The following is an 18,141-nucleotide window of genomic DNA, read 5'->3' on the forward strand; positions in this document are numbered from 1 at the left end:
AGAGATACTTCTGGTAATTCTTTTCCTACAACCCAGCGCGATCTTTCTCAAAATAAATCCTTCGCGAACAACGTCTTACCGATCCGGATCTAGAGCTGGCATCATCGGAGATCTTGGCAGAGCCTTCGGCGTTCTCCAGTTTGTTGGATCTACCACTGCCGCCACTGTCATCGGACTCGTTCCTTGCCGCATCCTTGAGGTGGCAGTTGACCCCGACGTCGTTGCCCCTGCTTTTGGCGAGCAACGCATACTTCTTCAAGTTAACCGGACTGATATGCCGGACGTCCCTGTCCGACTCCGAGAGCCTCTTCGCGGTGGCGTCGCACCTGACGGTCAGGGGAGAAACCGCCCTCTTGTCGAGACTCCCCTTGACCTGGGGCCTCTTCTTCTCGGCAAGTCTCTCGTTCGACAGGTGAAGGAGGTCCTGATCGGGTAGAGATGACACCCTGACCAGGACGGCATGGCCAGTGTTCTCAATGAAGACTGGGTTCCTCCTCTTCCTAGCCAGGATCCTGGAGAAGGGCGTCCTGTTCTCCTCCGTGGGCGTCACAGGTGCCGACCTGGCCACGTAACACTCCAGAGACTTCGACCTGATGATCATCTCCGGATCGTTGACTTCATCCAGCTCGGAGTTCCCCCGTCGAAAGCCTTGGTCTCTCTGGGAGGGTGGAGGCCACTGAGCTCCCTGGCAGGCCCTGCGCCTCCTGGTAGCCGCCAGGTCGACGGGTAAGCTGGTCTTCCTGTGTAAGTCCAGGCGCAGGGGCGGCAGTCTGGCAGCGCTTTGCTCCTGACAAGCCAATTTGTCGCCAGCTTCAACCTGCGCACCCTTGTCCCCTCCTGGAACACTCTTTGGCTCTTGACGGACGCGCTTCGGATGAGCAGCGTGCCTCCTCCTGGCGCGCTCCAGGTCGGAAGGTGGACTAGGACCGTCCACCACCTGACCACCGGTTCCTGACCGGTCCACCTGCGCATCGCAGGCGCGACCTTCGCGGCGGTGCCTCTTCTTCCTGTGGTCCTCGAAGCTGCTGCAGGGACCCCCGCGATTTCGGCAAGACTGCTCCCTCTGCGCTCTATCTAGGGACACTCCGAGGTGTAGTTCCCCGCCATCGAGACCCTCTAACCTGGGGTCGTCTTCGGCGCTCTCCTCGCTATCGGCTATGCCGAACTCGCTGAGCAACTCGCGGTAGCCTATGATGCGATCCTGATTAGGATCGACCCCGTTGAGGTAGGTCTTGCCTCTTGGTGCTCGCACCTGTGGATTCCTGCTCAGCTCGGTGATCTCGCGCGCGATGATCGCGTTGAACTCCTTCAGGATGCCGTCCGACCACTCGCCCAGGTCCTTGTCCACCACCAAGCTGTCTAGGGTCCTGGACAAGTTCTGGCCCTTCCGGCGAGGACTCGACTTGCTCGGCAGCGACCTCGCGTGGTAGGATCGGTCCCTGGCGTCGATCCTGGCGTCGATCCTGGCGTCGATCCGATCTACCGGCTTGCCCGGAGCGCAGATCCTCGTCGGCTCCACCGGCACCGATTGGATGATCTCGCCGATCTCCTCCTGCGTGCGGGAAGAGAACGCTATTAGTATCGACGATCGCGATCGATCGGCCTCCTCGGCCGTGTCGACAACGTTAACTAGAGCGGAGGTAACCGTGGCCACGGTGTAAAGAAACCGTTTCAACCTGGCCGGCTTTGAAAATACTTTCGAGTCTCGGACCCGCGCAAATAGAGGTACTCTTACTTCCGAGTGATTTCTATAGGGTGGTCCACTTAACCTTATCACCCAACATGACTTCGATGATAGCCGGGAAAAAGTTCGAACAAGAGTTGACGCGACTTCCCGAGGCGCCGTGAAACGACAAAAGTCACCGCCCACGGGAAACGGCGATTCTTCCTAACCCCTGATCTCTAATTATTTGTTACATTTCCCACGTTTACAAACTAGACACGCACGTGAAATTCTCCGTGGCGCAACGCGACTCGCAACGAGATTTCCGTATTTCAAACTCCATTGTGGTAGACGGCCTTCGAGTTCGGCGTCGCCTTTTTTAGAAGGCGCCACTCGATCCGTAGGCGTTCGCAGCCGAAAGATAGAGGTCTTTCAAAACGTAATATCGTTTAGAGTCGATCGAACTGGACGGACTTTTCGTTTCAATCCTGACTCTCCTCCTGCTCCGTTGATCTAACGCGTCATTCGGACATTGCGACACGATTATGTCGAGCAGTCATGACCAAAAGGGACTGAAAAAGAATGTTGCAATAAATTGAGCCCTCTCCCGAAATGAAAGTATAGACAATGAATCGTCAAATTATCGGTTCGAGCTATCTGGCAATTCGCTCCTCCTCTTTCGATGTCTTTTCTTGTAGGTCCCGTTTTCTTTCTCCCTCTCGCGTACGTATATGCGTAGGCAGGGTAGCACCGTATTTATGAAGTGGCGCATAATGAAGCGGTTACGAGGTTGGCAGGACGGACCTGCGGGAACTCGAGTCCTTGATACGCCACGAGTATACGAGAAAAGGGAGAAAAACGAGAGAGGTGAAAAATCGACGAGCCGATCGAACCGTCTCAAGGCTTCCTCCGAAGAGCCCGTCGATCTTCCAGCCACGTGGTCTAGGGTTCCACGTGGTGGCCTCGTTACCTTCGTGGACGCACCTGCGTGCGACACTCTTTTTCTCTCTTTCTTTCTCCGCAATTCTTAAAGAAAATGATTCACTCAGTAGATCATAACTGATTCTAAGGATTATTAAAAAAAAAAAAAATTCAGTAGCGATCATTTTGTGATGGATTTCTTCAAGTTTTATATTTTATAGATTCGTGATTTGAAGGTGTAAGCCTAGATCGCCATTGATCTCGAGCTTCCAGGGATCCCCTCGATGCAATCTAAGCCCGATCTCGAGCTAAAGATCGATCGTGGATCCATCGATATGGATCTATCGATCCTTCCCCGCGAGCGCTCGTGTGACTCTCTCGAGAACTTCGAGAGGCCAAGCTCTCGCCATCGACGAAAGATCGATGAGCGATCGGTAGAAAGCTCCGGGCTGTGCCTCTCGGTCTATGCATTTCCATTGTTAGAAGGAATTATTATGCAACGCATACAAGAGGATACTGCCCTTAAACGCGGCGGTGATCCGCAACGATTGTCGACGGACTCGGTCCCACCGAGGCTGTCATTAGGAAGACACGTAATGGATCTATTTCGAGGGATAACAATGGACGCAACGGCGTATGCTGTACGATAGCCAGCTTTATCCACGACCGCCGTTTAACGGCGAGATCGACGTGAGAAATTACTCGATAACAAATCTGGATAACGTTGGAAAAAATTTCCCTGCCCCATCCGTTTCGTTTCTCCTCTCGATTAATTACCAACGAAACCAGAGAACGGTGAAAGGCATTAGAATGTAACATCCACTGCTGATAAATTCAAATTTAATTTTTTGAGGGCATTACATCTTTATCGAAATTATTTCATGGCACCGAGATAGGAAGTTTAAGCAAGACAAGGTGCGCGGGCTATCAATTATGTCTGAGAAATCTTTTAAAGATGAATTTCGACGAATATGGACACGAGAGATAATATCGAATGTACGCAAGCTAAACGGTTGCTCCTGTCGAAACTGACGCTAGGTGCGGATCGAATTACGATTTTCTATCCGACTTGTACTATGTGCTCGGGCAAACGTGGAGCATTAATTGCGGTGAATTAATTGCGTCGAACAGATCCTAGCAAGTGGGGCCCGGCAAGACCACAGCTGCAAAAAGTGAGCACTGCGAACAAGGGAATAGCTAACGAGAGAGGAGCCAATGGCACTGACAGTTTACGACCGTAAGCGATATCGCGTTACACCGGCCACTGTTTACCGCGGTTAAATAACTACATTAGCTGCGAATTCTGCGCCCGCGGGTGCAATTGCAGCGCAATTACCGCGCCGTTTCGATCCGGCGCGCACGTGGCATCGAATAAGGGGGAAAAAGGCAGCCTATGTCCGCGATAAATGGAGATTTTTTTCACTAGACCTAGGGTAATTGTAAAATACTGTCAGATGCAATTTGGGCATATCAGTGATCCTTGATTTGGGCGTAGAATTTCGGTGGAAAAAATCCCGAGGTGACTGATGACTCCTCGCGGACAGGAGTCAAAGGATAATAAATCGAGCATTCGCCAGGACCATATGAGCGTCCCTGATTAAGGCTCCCCGGGTCTCGACAGCGGGTATCACGGTTTATACTCTTCAACCTCGCGAGAGTAATTAAAGTTAAGTTGCAAGTTGACAGGAGCCTTGTCCTACCACTTGGGCGGTGAGCGCACGGCAGTGATCAATTATGATTTCACAAGCAGGCGACACGAGACTCTGACCACTCCTGAAGACCCGACAGAGAGTTCCTTTCACGCTCGAAGCGATGCTCTCTTCTGCGGAGCCATGGCGAACCATAAATCCTGACCTAGAACTGGCCGTCCGAGATTTTTCCTCGAAATCCACCGTCCCGACTTCCGCTCTCGAAAATTTTCCTCGCTCTCGGGGGTCCTCTCGAGCTGGACCACCTCGGAGGAAGAAAATGTGGGAAAAATCTCGCGGGAGTGGAAATGGCTCGGCCGAGTCCGGCCAGTAAATCAGGAATCGCCTCATGAAAATGCATCCATCCGGGATTTATCTCTCCGCCGAGTTGACCGACGATCAGAAAAGATGAAGGCTCCGGATCAGGAGGTTGGTCCAGAAGAGGTCCGAGCATCGACTGCGGAGAATCATGGAAATGGAAAATATAGTATCATTTTTACCCCCCTCCGGCTCCTTGCCGCAATGAGAGGTCGACACGTTATTCCTGGTAAACGCTTTCGCTAGTTCGATGTCGAAATCGCGCAGGATGCAGATTGGCCGGAATGGAGCGAGCGCTGAAAAAGGCTCTTCAATTGCGGATACCTCGGTCGTTGCAACGAAAAAGGCTGCAACACCGGCTCTACATATAGAGGTAAGTGGTTCTGTAACAAAGTTACGCCAGAGGAAAGTCGAACGTATTTTGAGCCGAGAGACCGTCGTGGATAATCGAGAGTACGGGGTGTATTAAATAAAAAAAAAATAATGCGATGGAGAAAAACCGAACGAGATTCATTTTACCATAGCCTTGGGCACTCGCGGCGTTTCGTTACAGCTGACCAGAGGTGCGTGTGCGTCGGCAAAGGTATGTAGAAAAGTTCCTGATTTTTCGTCCTAATTTTTCCCGCTACCGACGAGGCCTTGGAAGGAGGCTACACCTATTATACTCCTCGTGGGGAAGCAAAGAACAGGCATTACGGGACAAAGTGAACGTCTACCGGAAGGATCGTCCAGCCCACCGGATGCCCTTTCGTCGGTTCGTGATTTGCAATCACCGTTCAAGACATCCCGAAGACCTCGACAAGGCGATCGAAACACGCGAGGCGGATGTCCTCGAGTCGTAATGGAAAATTCGAAGCCGGCAATTACTCGCAATCGCGCTCGAACATTTTCGCGGTCGACCGACCGGTCGAGTGCGCTAATTCATACACCCTGGTGAATTAATTACTCCCCCGGCCTCGCGTTTCCCCTCGAAAATTGCCGCGGCCCAATTTCTCCGGTGCTCGAGGGTAAAAAAGCCCTCTTGTCGTGCCCACTTCGACCGAGGAGAAAAACTCGAAAAATATCCCCGCGTGCCGGATCCACCTGGCCTGGAACTGGGACGCGACCTATCGCGGCTGGATCGATTTATAGCGATTTATCGCGATTTATCGCGCCGTTCCCGAGCGATTCGTCGCCTCTTGGAACGCCCGATATCCTCGGACGCGGCCAATCTGCGTTTTCTCTGTGCCGGAATAAACTAATAGCTCCCTGTATCGATCGCCCCCCTTACAAGACACTACCTGGATCCACAAATTTCCCCACACCGGTTCAAGACTCACCAACACCATCCAGTACGTAAAAAACCTCCCAATAGACCCCACGGACCCCGACCCATCACTGACAGCATTTCTCCGATTTTTTTCACTGGAAGTAAAACCCAATCCTGGGTAGAAATAAAAAAGGCAATAAAATTCCTGGTATTACCGAGGAAATACCAAATGTGGGGAGTGAAATCGAAAGTTTCTTTAGATCGACGATGAATCTAACCCGGAAACATCGAGCAATAAAGATGGACCGACTTAACTCTCGTCCGGATATTCGGTGCATCGCTTACCTCCCATTTTTCATAAATGTCTCCTTTATTTCTTTTAATTATTTTTTTTTTTTTTTTCTTTACGATGATTCTTTTAACGCTCTCCCTGGCATCGACTGGCAATGTGCGATCAAACGCGCCTTGAGTCACTCGGAAATGCAAATCCGACCGCTTTCATGCCGCGCTTATCCAGTTTAGGGAAAACACGCGGCGCGAGATAAACGCGCTTTTCTAGGAGGCCGACGCGCCCTCGAATCGCGGCGGCCGCCGCTGATTTATAAGTCGTGTTTCGTATTAATTAGCGGTCGTTCCAATTAATTAAGCGCCGCCCGCGCGCGAGATCGCCGCGAGATTGTCCGCCGAGTCGCGCGCGAATGTCGCGACCGAAGAGTTCGCGATCTGGGACAGATTCCGCAAGTTCTCGGCCGACGTGCGCGACGTTAGAAACCCGAAGAAAAGAGAACGCGAGCCAAAACCACTTTTCAAGTGAGAAGGCGACGAGGAATCGCCGCTATAAATGCGCAAACCCTGGAGAAAACAAAAAAAAATAAATCTTCAATTTACGAGTTTCCGATTTTTCTGTGATTTATTTCTTAATTAAAGGAAATTCTGATTAGCTCCGGAAACACTATTGACATTTTTCAACGGAAGAGGAAGCCTCTGTCGAACGACGTCGGGAGGCTGGAGGACCTTCCTGGTCCAGAGATTCACGTGGTCGATCCTTCACGATGACAAATCCGTCCTACGGGCGAGGGTGAGTACTTGCGCTTCTTACGCCTCTTGCGCAACCGCAGCGACCGAGTAAGTGCTCAGAGGAGAGGAGTTTCGAGGGAGAGATTTAAGATCCCCTGTCGAAACTCGCGAGTAAAGGTATAAAAAAAGAAGTTCCCTTCGAGAAGTCATCGCGAATCGAAGCGAAGGAGGATTCCGGAGGCGTTGCGATATGGGTGATAAAAAATATCATAATTCATGCCGGAGAGGTGCGCACCCTCGCCGGTCGCGTTTCTTTTGAGCAGGCCGTCCTAAGTGGGACGAGCATATTAATCGAATACCCCCGATGGCCCCGTGGGACAGCTTTATGCGAATTGACAATGCATAAATCCTCAATTTAACCGGCCGACATTAGAAACCCAGCGTAGAAAGCGGAGGCCGGCCTAACCCCACATTAAATTCGTAAGTTACATCGCGTATGAGCGGGTTTACGGCCCGGCGCGGATTTATCTTTGTTGTTGGATCTAAATTCCCGCGTTAAACCCGCGGCCCGAACAAGCCATAACCCCGAAGAGCGCACCGCGTGCGTGCATTATACGATCGAACCGGGACATCGGGAGATTACCGGGAGTGCATGATTTCCGGCACGTCTCGTAAACCAGGGGACACCGCGGCTCCCCGAAGCGAGGTCTTCGACAAGGGGCAGGTGGGAGGTCGCCCAACCTCGAAGAGGACCTGGAAGAGGACCTTGACGACGATTCCGCGACGATATCGAGGCTCGAGCTACTTGTCGATAAAAACGCGGAGTCGAGGACCGAGGATATCGAGATGGGGCATCTCGGCTCTTCGGGGTGAATCCTGGAGAACGGCCGAAGGAGGCTCCGACCTCCGACCTCGGGGTGCACCTCGAATTAAAATCGGGAAAATTATTCCGAGGATTTTTTCTCCTATCGCTGATCGAACGGAGGTTCTACGAAGAAGACGAAAAAGGAACCGCTCGGTGCGGTTTCTTCGTGTATTGGGTGCTCGAGCAAGAGTATACGCGGAATTCCAATTTCGGAGCAAAAATTGGAGCTGCACCGACGTCGGTGAATTAAATGCAGTTTTTCCTGGTGACCCTTTCACACGGTGACCCTCGGTGACGGCGCTTAACCCCGGACGTCTTCTACTCGCGGTATAAGGTACAGACGAGGTCTCTCGGATTTACGATCGAGTTGCATCGATAATTCCGCCGATCCTGAGGAGCCGGTCGCCACTGATGGTCGATCGATCGTATCGCCGACGAGAAAGTCCAACTTTTGACTGTTACGTGCTCGTAGGACCTACTCGCGCGCATGTGCGACGGAGCCACACCTGACAAGGACGCATCCGCCCATTAACGGGTCGGGGACGTCGCGTGCATGATTATGGGAGGAAACGGTATTTTCGACTCGCCGCACCTCGGGAAGACCTTCCAATTGCGAGTTAACTTTCTTCGAGAAATTCGGCTCGAGTCACTTCCGGCAAACGCGACGTGGAGTGACGAGGAACCACGAAGAGACGCGACCTGCGGCAACTCCACTCGTTATCAACCCGAAAAGTGACCTTTTACAATGTGCGATAGGACGTGATAAAATCAATGATTTTTTTTTCTAATTTTTCTTTAATAGAAACATGAAATAAAGATATGTCGCTTCCGGTGGGATGCATTTCCGAGAGGTCGAGGAGGCAAATTCACGAGGGACGATCGGAAACCTCGTATCGTACGTTCGCGGAGTGTCATTACGAAATCAAGGACCACCGAGAATCGAGTACGACGGCGCCAAAGAGGGGAACCTCAAGGCGAAAAGGAACGCACATGGCGACATGGGGAAACGAAAGTGGCCGGGTAAAAGCACGGAATAAACCGGCGACGCCGGTGAAAAACGTCTTTTACAGCGCTCTCGAATTACCGGCGAGATTTACACCGGACGTTATTCGACTTTCGCGTTACCCCCGCGCGTAAGTCACCGAATCGCGGGCTCAAAGAAAACTTGCAGTAAAGATGTTCCGATGATTTACTCGCGGTGCGTTTCCATTCCGACGATCCTCTTTTTCTCGCCGGCATAAAGGCCGGCCACCGGGTGGCAACTTTTATCCGGTTATTTTCTTCCGTTTAATATATTTGATTTATCGACGGCCACTATCTTCGGGTGCTTCCTCGTTTCCCCCTTCTTTTTTCATCCCCCCCCAAGTACACGATGAACTCGAAAATCCTCGCTGCCCTTAACACATCCCCACATCGAGATAACGATCGACTTACCTCCTCGGTTTTATTTCGTCAAGTGCCCCCAACTCCGACTCGTCTCCCTATTTTATCCTCTTTCACTGATATGCAGGGAGACGGGATAATCATCGAGTCATCGAATTTCGCTTCAACGGTGATTAACTCAAATTACTCAATTCGGTAGTAATTCCCCCTGCGGACGAAACCACGAGGCACCGTCCGCGATGCAACTGCACTCGCTGCATTTAATCCTGGGCACCAAATCCGAAACGCCGTCATCGGTCTCTATTGTCAAAATGAAAATTTATTTGTGAACGGCTTCACCTCGATTCACGGATCTAGCGATACACATCGGAGGACTCCACGAATTTATGAAACGCAATGACAGAAATTCAAACCCATAATTTGAGAAAATCATTCACTTTAAAGGGAGAGTAAGTGCGGAAGTCTTGGCTGCATCGAGTACCGCGATAAGAGTAGAGCCAGGATGAAAATCATCCATACCTACTCATCGCGGAATTTGACAAATTTATTAATCCTAATTGCACCAATTCACGAGTTCACTGATTTTAAGGGAAAGTAAGTGCGAGGCGGGAAGGCGTAAGTCTCGGCTGGACGGAGTATAGCGGTGCAAGCAAGGGAACGCCGTGCACGCGCGAGAAACGCGATCAAGACTGTCTGGTTATCGAGTGAGTGACAAGCCGGTTATATCGCGGCAACTCCCGGGAAGAGGAGAGGAAATGCCTTGGGCAAGGCAAGCCGAAGAGACCCGCGCCTTCCTCCTCGCATTCGGGCCAAGAACGATCCGATGCGCCCGGAATGGGTTCACCAAAATCCAGATCCCGCAAAATTTCCGTCCCACGCGATCCTTTCCGTCGCTTCTTTATTTTCCCCCAAATTGTCGGTTCCCAAGGCTTCCCCACCTCTCACCTTACAACGAATCGTAAGAAACTTCACTTGGTTCCACAAAAGCGAGCCCCTAAAAATTGTTTTCCCTACATGTAAACCAATGATCCCATTACCTCACCAAGCCAACAAATAAGATTCCCAGTTGCAACATTCTTTACATCGACAACAACCCGTACATCGCTATTTTCTCTCCCGTGTCCAGAAATTCAATTGCTAATTCAATTCCCTCTAAAGGAAGCACTCCAGTGTTGACGTCACCGATCGATCCAATTTCAAACGCTTTTACCGATAATTTATCACAGCGGCAGATGCACAATTTCAACGAAGCAGTTCTTCCTTAACGATAGCGTCTTTCCGGGAATATCTCCTTTCTTCCGCGAGGCTTTATATCGGAGGTCCAGAGAGCACATCCGGAGATACCCGGAGAGGCGAGATTTCGCGAAGTGGTCCTCCTGTCGCGAAGACCTCGAGGCCTCCCACGAGGATCGGCGAGAAGAGAGGAAGCTGGGCGGCGAGAGGCCGGCCAAATTGAGAGGCAATTGGGCGTGAAATGATGAAATTGATGCCGAGAAGGAGCCAAGGAGCCGGAGGAAGAGCGAGGGAGAGAGAGAGAGGGGCCGGGGATGATTCAGGTCTTCTCCGTCCGGCGATGATCGTTCTTATTTACCTCTAACCGCGTCGCTTTAGAGACCCGTGGTTATGGCCTCCCTCTCATCAATTAGCGTAATTGACTAATCCCGCGGCTCCCGTTGCACCGGCGCACGCTCGATCGGCCCGTTTAACGAGCGATCGCGTTAGGGATTTCCTGCTGGGCCGATTCCCGGCGGCCACCTCGAGGAGGGCACCTTGTAATCACCCGCGAATTCCGCGAATCGCGGCCTGATTAGCGCCGCAGGAGAGTCGGGTCCTTCGTCCTTCCGATGGCACCCCTCGTCCTGGACTCCGCCCTCCACCCCTGCGGACTACTTACACTAATTCGTTTAACGCGCGAACATCCGCCAGGGACCCGCCCGTAATCGCGCGAGTTCTTGCAACCCGCGTGTATAATTTGCCGGCGATCTGGCGAGATCGAGGGCCGTACGTTAAAAAAATGAGTAATTGCCCGGCAATCGGGAGATGCGCGCGAGACTTTTCACGACGGTCTCGCCGGCAGCTCTCGACGAGGAACTGGAATCTCCTGCTAATGAGATGCATTTTTCGGAGACGAGTGATACTTTCTAACGATCCTGAGAACGAAACCCTCCTCTTTCGAGGAAATTATTTCTTCGAATGGCGGTAAAGAAATCGCAGTATAAAATCGAAGAAATATTCCACTCGCTACGAAAATACCAAAAATTTAAGTTTAACTCCTAAGATGGAGTACATCGCGTTTGAAAATAATGAAGTAAGAAATTGAAATAATTTTCATTGCATCAAATGCAAATTTCTCTCAGCGTAGGTATTTCCTGATTTATTTATAAACGGTGCAGGTGATTAGGAATTACTCCTCTCGGGCGCGATGATCTCCTTTGGTGCCCATCTCCGTGATCTCGCGGTCGTTCCATTTTATCGATCAAATGAATCCCCTCCCACGATTCGGGCGAAAATTCCCGCGTGGGGGTGCCGAAGAGAAAAAGAAAAGACTGGTTCGCCCACCTAGGTCGAAGCCGAAGAGTTTATTACCGACACGAGTGCCACGTGGGATTCCGCGAGAGAACAGGGCCGAAATGATCGTAAGCGGTGCAGCTCGCGGATTTTATATCGCTCGCTATCGCCGGATTTGGGATAATCAGCGGTGCTATGATCGTTGAGAGAATCCCCTTACATATTTTATTACTCCCTATCTCGCATTTTTATCCTCTTTAGCGATTCTCCGGGTACGTGCTATCGAGTGAGATTTCAGAAACCTCAATGGACGTGACGCTAGCTCCAGGTTAGGGCACCTGCCCACTTACCTACACCTACATGTTTTGGGTTGAACATCCGATATTTTGGTCCCGACCACTCGATCCGAGATTTTATCCGATCATAAACGGGGCTTGAATAAATTGGATGGAACGCATATCTACGAGATAATTCCAGCCCTAAGAGTCATAAACGTCGAGACGGGTAATTCGGCTCCTCTCCCTAGCCTAGGAGGTCGTCGGAAAAATTGGGAAAAAATAGAAAAAAAAAAGAAAAATATATATGTAACTAATAAAAAATCGAGGAACCTGTATCAGAAGAGGTCGATTACATTCCCATCTTCCCGTTGACAAACGTTCCTTGGTTTGCTCCTCGTGAATCTTCCGGGGAATGCGGTCACGCGTTTTCAAGCTACACCGGGGAATCCGCGGAAAAACCGCCGAGCGACTAGATTCCCAGGGGGTGGAGGGGGAGGAATAAAAATCCACTTTGCAACTGTTCAGTCGAAAATCGTAAGTCTTCGTTATCGGCGGAGGAATCGTTTCAACGGGCCGCGGGGGGGCAGGTGCGAGACGAGGGAAGATACTTTCGCGCGATGCATTCGCGGAGGATCCGGAAGGGATTGCAGGGTGCATAAAGAAAAATGGCCTCGGCATCGACGGCGGTGATCTGTCGGTCGGGTGAAAGTACCAGGTTTGAACGTTTTAATTAACTGCCCGTAGCGGAATAATGCCCGAGGACGGCTCGGAACAGCCGATCGAACATCGCGCGAGTATCGAATCGTGTCCAACGATAAATTCGACCGATTAAGACCCACCGGTACCCGTGCATTACTCTCTCGGTGCACCTCTCGAAACGGTCCACCTCGGGAGGTACAACCTCTTGTAGCCACGGGAAACATTCGTACCTCGGGTTAACGGGATAATGAAGTCGTCTACGAGCGAAATCCCGCGCTCGGAGAAATGTGCAAGCTGGGTCTCTCCTGCATGCCGATGCTCCCTCCGCGAGATGTACGACATGCATGAATAAAGAATCCAATTAGCCACGACGAATTTGAGATGACTAACTGCTCGTGTAAGTCGACGATATAATCCGATGACCCTGCGCCGGCCGGTTCGACTCGGGGGAATTCCCCATTAATAATGAAATAATTGGGCCTGAGTGAGTGAGAAAGAATTTTTAATGCGCTTCGCAAATGGTATTTTTTGTCAGCGTGACGTGTATTTGGTGGTACATGGTAATAATTTGATGATCTTGCCCCAAATGAACCGCGTCGGGAAAATTTATCATCAGTGATAAGAGACCTCTGCGTCGATGGTTTGAATATTTTCCTTTGTGGTTTTTGCAAATGTGCCGTGCAAATTTTGCAAATTTGCAAAAGTGACTTTTCCTGTACCACCATGGCATGCACTTGGTGCACCATCAGGCAGGGTGAATGCTTGCGCAACACGGTGGATGTTAAGCCGCTTGAGACCAATTGCATCAGTCGATTGCAATTAAAATCAATCGCGTAACTTATTAGGCGATTGCGAAACCCGTGTCTCCGGCAGGTGCAATTCGCGGTGCATTGTACTGCAGGTATGCGCGTCATTCGCAGGTGCAGTCCACGGCGGCCACGACCTATGATGTGCCATCGATGGGTTAGATCGATACGCAAATTGGGAGTTCAATTATTGGCATCGCAGCCCGACTCATCTTTAACTCATCGGCGAGGTCTCGAATTTTGCAAGCCCGCGATAATCCGCGATTGAGAGAATTAAACGAGAAGAAAAAAAAACGAAAATGGGCACAATCGAAACGCTGCGAGGGGATCTATTATTCATTCCAGAGATCCGTCTCCTGGAAAAACGATCGCCTGCTGCTCGTCGCGAGGCGATAGCATCTCGAGAGTCAATGAAATCATTGAGAACCGTTAATAAGTCGGTTAAGGACGGTGGCAACGAGAGGAATATCTCTCCTCCACGTCCACGAATACACGTGCGGCGAAAGTGCATAGGATGCATTTCAGAAACAACGCAAAATTCCCTCCCGTCCCCAATTCCCCAGTCTGGAGAAGTCCCATAATTAACCCGGTCTACTTCCTCGGAAATAAAGCGAGAGGTATTTAATTCCTCCAACTCGCGTGCGGATTCGAACTCGGGAAATCGGGTTGGCACGCGGAGGCATTAATCGCCGGTTCGGAAAAGTGCAGGGGGATTTTCGCTACGGTTCCGGGGGAGCGAGCACTCCGCCGTAAAATCCCATGGGATACATATGTTCCGGCATGCCTCGAAGACAGCTCGAGGCGCATAAAACCGCGGCCCTAACGCCGCTCCGTAAATCATAGAGATAACGCGAAACCGCGTCGTTCCGCAATACGGGAAGGCGTGCGCGGAGGTGAGACGCAGGTAAGGCACAGGTAAAGGTAATTAGTAGCGGTCATTTCGGCCCCTCGTGCGCATACGCGTCCGAGGGAGGTCCTCGCGACATCCCCCAGGAAGCTCTGGATATAATCCCGATGGCTTAACCCCTTCTGGGCCGCGATTATTCACCGGCCATAAATCCCTCCCGGAGATCGCGGCTCCTCTTCTCCTCTACCGGGAGCGACGCTGGAAATGAGAGGGATCAACGATCCCACGGGAACGGCGGGTGGGAATAAGGTGCGAACACTTATGCTCGTACATACGTCACCGAGTACTTATATGCCCAGGTCCATATACGTACGAGTAGAGGTACAGAAGTACATCCGCGGCTCTAGGGGAGAACCAGAGAGGCGGATTTCACGCACACCTCGACTAATCGCCGACGAAACCGACCATCCGCATCCGCGTTATTGCCGGACACGCGAAAATCGCGGATTGCATCCCGAATACGGAGAGTACGGGTCGTAATTCACGGAGAGAAACACCTCGACGAGGTGACCAGGATTATCGAATTTCTCCGTCACCCGTTGTTCCGAATTTTTTCCAATATTTTGTTACAGAAATGGACGTCGAATCACGAGGAAACAAATGGAATTGCCGAAAGGTAATTCACTTAAAAAACAATGAAAACGGTTTCCTTTTTCGAAAACCGATTGCCTTTGATTTCATGCCGTGAACGACACTGTGATTCGGCGTGAACAAGTGACGTTCGACCTTAAAATTGGAACAATGTTTTGGTGACTTCCAACAAATTCCACTGATTTCTGCTTGCGATTTCCAGCTGATTTCCACGTGATTTCGAGCGTCAAGATATATGATTTCCTGAATGAATTTTAATACATTTTTTTATAGTTTTACGGGCTATCCGACGGACAGATGGGTTCAGGTAGATTTGGAAAAATGATGGCAATTGCGAGTGTTCCGCGGGAGTGGCCGTGAAAAAAATTCGTCGGAGAGGCATCTCGCGGAACGAATCGGAGAGTAGCTCGGGCTGGTAAGAGCAACAAGTGTCGGCGGGTTGAACGAGCTCGGGACCGCCGTTAACCCTTCTTCAACAACGTAGTTTCCAGTTTCGTCTCGCCGGCTCGACTCGCATTAGAGCCCTCTCGTACCCACTACTTAATTATATGGTAACAATATATGCGCGCGCGTGTTATTACGCATCCGCGAAGCCGGTCATGAGGTGCGTTAGATCGCAGGATCCTGCAGGTAACGAACCGTTATGTCGGGATCAATGACTACGGGGAATCGGTAGTCACTAATGATTTTTCCCCATAACCCGGGTGAACAAAACGCTAAACGTTAGTCGGGGTAAATTTTTATCCATTTTTATTTTTCCGAAATGTAAGGATGCGGTTACAGTTTCACATTTTCTTTTTATCGCATTTTCATATTTTCGCATTTTCGCATTTTCACATTTTCGCATTTTTCGCATTTTCGCATTTTCGCATTTTCGCATTTTCGCATTTTCGCATTTTCGCATTTTCGCATTTTCGCATTTTCGCATTTTCGCATTTTCACATTTTCGCATTTTCGCATTTTCACATTTTCACATTTTCGCATTTTCACATTTTCACATTTTCGCATTTTCGCGTTTTCGCATTTTCACATTTTCACATTTTCACATTTTCACATTTTCACATTTTTCACATTTTCACATTTTCACATTTTCACATTTTCACATTTTCGAAATTTCACATTTTAAGCCTTGCCAAGGTACGCGGGAGAAATTTCAGGAATATCCGATAAACGTTCGACGAAGTCTCCCGACATGAAAAAAACGATCTTTGAGGCGCAACCGAGACGAGCGAAAATCTCGCGATCCGGAGCGAAGCCGCGGCCCCGGATAATTTATACAGGTGATCGCGTAGATCACGTCGTGCCGCGGTCGCGATCGGTCCCCGGGAATTGCGACACGAGATTCTTTCCCAGCGTCGTCCATTTTCACGAGCCAACTCGGACGGCGATCCTTTATCTCCCCGGGCACTTATACCTCTGATTTAAAGGGCTAATTCAATTGCGCCACCGATTTCCTAAACACCAGAGGAGCGATCGTCCTCGAGGTATCCTTTGCTTTAAAAGTGCACCAATAAAATACGATAAATCCGGATTTAAATCGGAATCCTAGGAGCCGAATGAATTGCTCGTTCAGCCAGGCAAAATGAAATAAAAACTTAATTACACCCCGAGTCCATCGAAGGGTCACTCCCGTTGGGGGTCCCTCCATTTTGGGGGACGAAACACGCCTGCGGGTCGATTTTTTCCTCGGAGTCCCGTAGGACCCCTCGGGGAACGAGCCGGAGGACAATGCGCGCGACAATATGACAAATAAATAGCCACGGAACGTCGGGGCACGGAGAGGGGCCGAATAATGGCGACAGCGCTCCCCATGGCGAGGCACTCTCGCTCTTCCCCTTCGATTTCGGGTTTAAGAGGCGTGGTAAATTTTCGACGTAGTCACCGGCCGATCCGACGTCGCGATATCGGGCTCCGGTACTCTGCGGGCCGATTCGCCGGGGAATCGTTTATTTTCCGGCATAAACGTCGCCGATGAAAAGCCACCGCGATGACGGATGACGCCCGGCCACGTCGTAATGCCCGATGACGAGCTAACCCTAAAGCCTCTTAAACGTCCACTCAAGGACCGAGAAAGACCCTCGAGAGGAGAAACCCGAGACTGCTGATTTCTTACGGTTACAACGAATTAATATTCCGGTAATTGTACCCTGAGAGAAATAAAGAAAAAGTTGATTGACTCGAAGGAACACGCATTGGAAATCCTGCGACCACGTCCAAAGAGATGTCAGGACCGAGTGAACAAAATATATATCGTTGTTGTTGTGTCAGTTATCTCCGACTTATCTTTTTTCTCTGTGAAGATAAACGGACTGTGATCGACGGACACCGTTTGCTCTCGCGTAATATCGCTGGAAAAGGATCGGAAAATAGCCGAAAGCCAGTGCCAACCTCTGTGGCATCATAACTGAAATCGACTGGAATGGACTGCAACCGCGAGTGCAACTCGATAAAGCTCATTGGGAATTCTATTGGCGACGGTAGCGCCGCGGCGTGTCCTAATACGGCAACGAGTTGTCGTTCCTCAGGCTTGCAAGAAGCGTGGCGAACGTTTCTCGAGGAGGAGGAGGAGGAGGAGGAGGGGGGAGGAGGTTCAACGGCTCGATACTTCGATATGGGGTCTTCGGTAGATTTTAAAGGGACCTGGAACCCTTATTCTCGTTTAACTATCCTGTCTCGGATCCTGATTCGCTCTCGAAAAATTCGTGAAATTTATTGCGTCAATTTCGCAGGACGCCACGCAAGTGCGCATAAAAAGGTCCTGCAAAGGAGGTCGCTCCCGGTCGTCCTAGACAGTTCCTTAGGCGGTAACAAGGCTGCTCGTAACTCCTTAGGGCAAGGGTGGCCATCCTCTCGGTCCCGAGAGTGACTGGCAGCAGATGTTTCGCAGATCCTGGGAGATCCAGGGAGGTCCTGCGAGTTACGGAGTTAAAGAGCCACGGCCCCCCCTCCATCGGAAGGACGCTCGTCCTCTCGGAAGGGAGACGTCGCAGGAGCGAACGAGCCGTGAGGAGCAGCTGCTAATCTTGGATGGCGAAGGATAACGACGGCCAGGGCAAGGGCGAGGGCGAAGAGTTCCCCGCAAATCACAATAAATCGGCCCTAATGAGACCAACCTGGCCGGCGATTCAGTGTCTTAACGATCCCTCGGCAAAAACGGCATCTCGGCCCACGAGCGGACCTGCAGGACGAGAAGAGGACGTCGAGGAGGGCATCCTAGGACCGAGCGCGTCAACTTTTATCCTTCACTT

General features: G+C 50.8%; 1 protein-coding gene across 2 annotated transcripts in view; it reads right to left on the reverse strand.

Annotated features, from left to right (window-relative positions):
* The window catches only part of LOC105699775 (rho GTPase-activating protein 7), a 170,989-nt gene that overhangs the window by 113,074 nt on the left and 39,774 nt on the right, over nucleotides 1-18,141 (reverse strand). For both annotated transcript variants that reach the window (XM_012425065.1, XM_012425064.1), the window contains exon 3: nucleotides 80-1,552. In XM_012425065.1, coding sequence (XP_012280488.1) covers nucleotides 80-1,552 — 1,473 coding nt within the window. The remainder of the gene's footprint in view (nucleotides 1-79; nucleotides 1,553-18,141) is intronic.

Source organism: Orussus abietinus, unplaced genomic scaffold (genome assembly GCF_000612105.2).
Source record: "Orussus abietinus isolate OABI.00-Male unplaced genomic scaffold, Oabi_2.0 scaffold10, whole genome shotgun sequence".
Lineage (NCBI taxonomy): Eukaryota > Metazoa > Arthropoda > Insecta > Hymenoptera > Orussidae > Orussus > Orussus abietinus.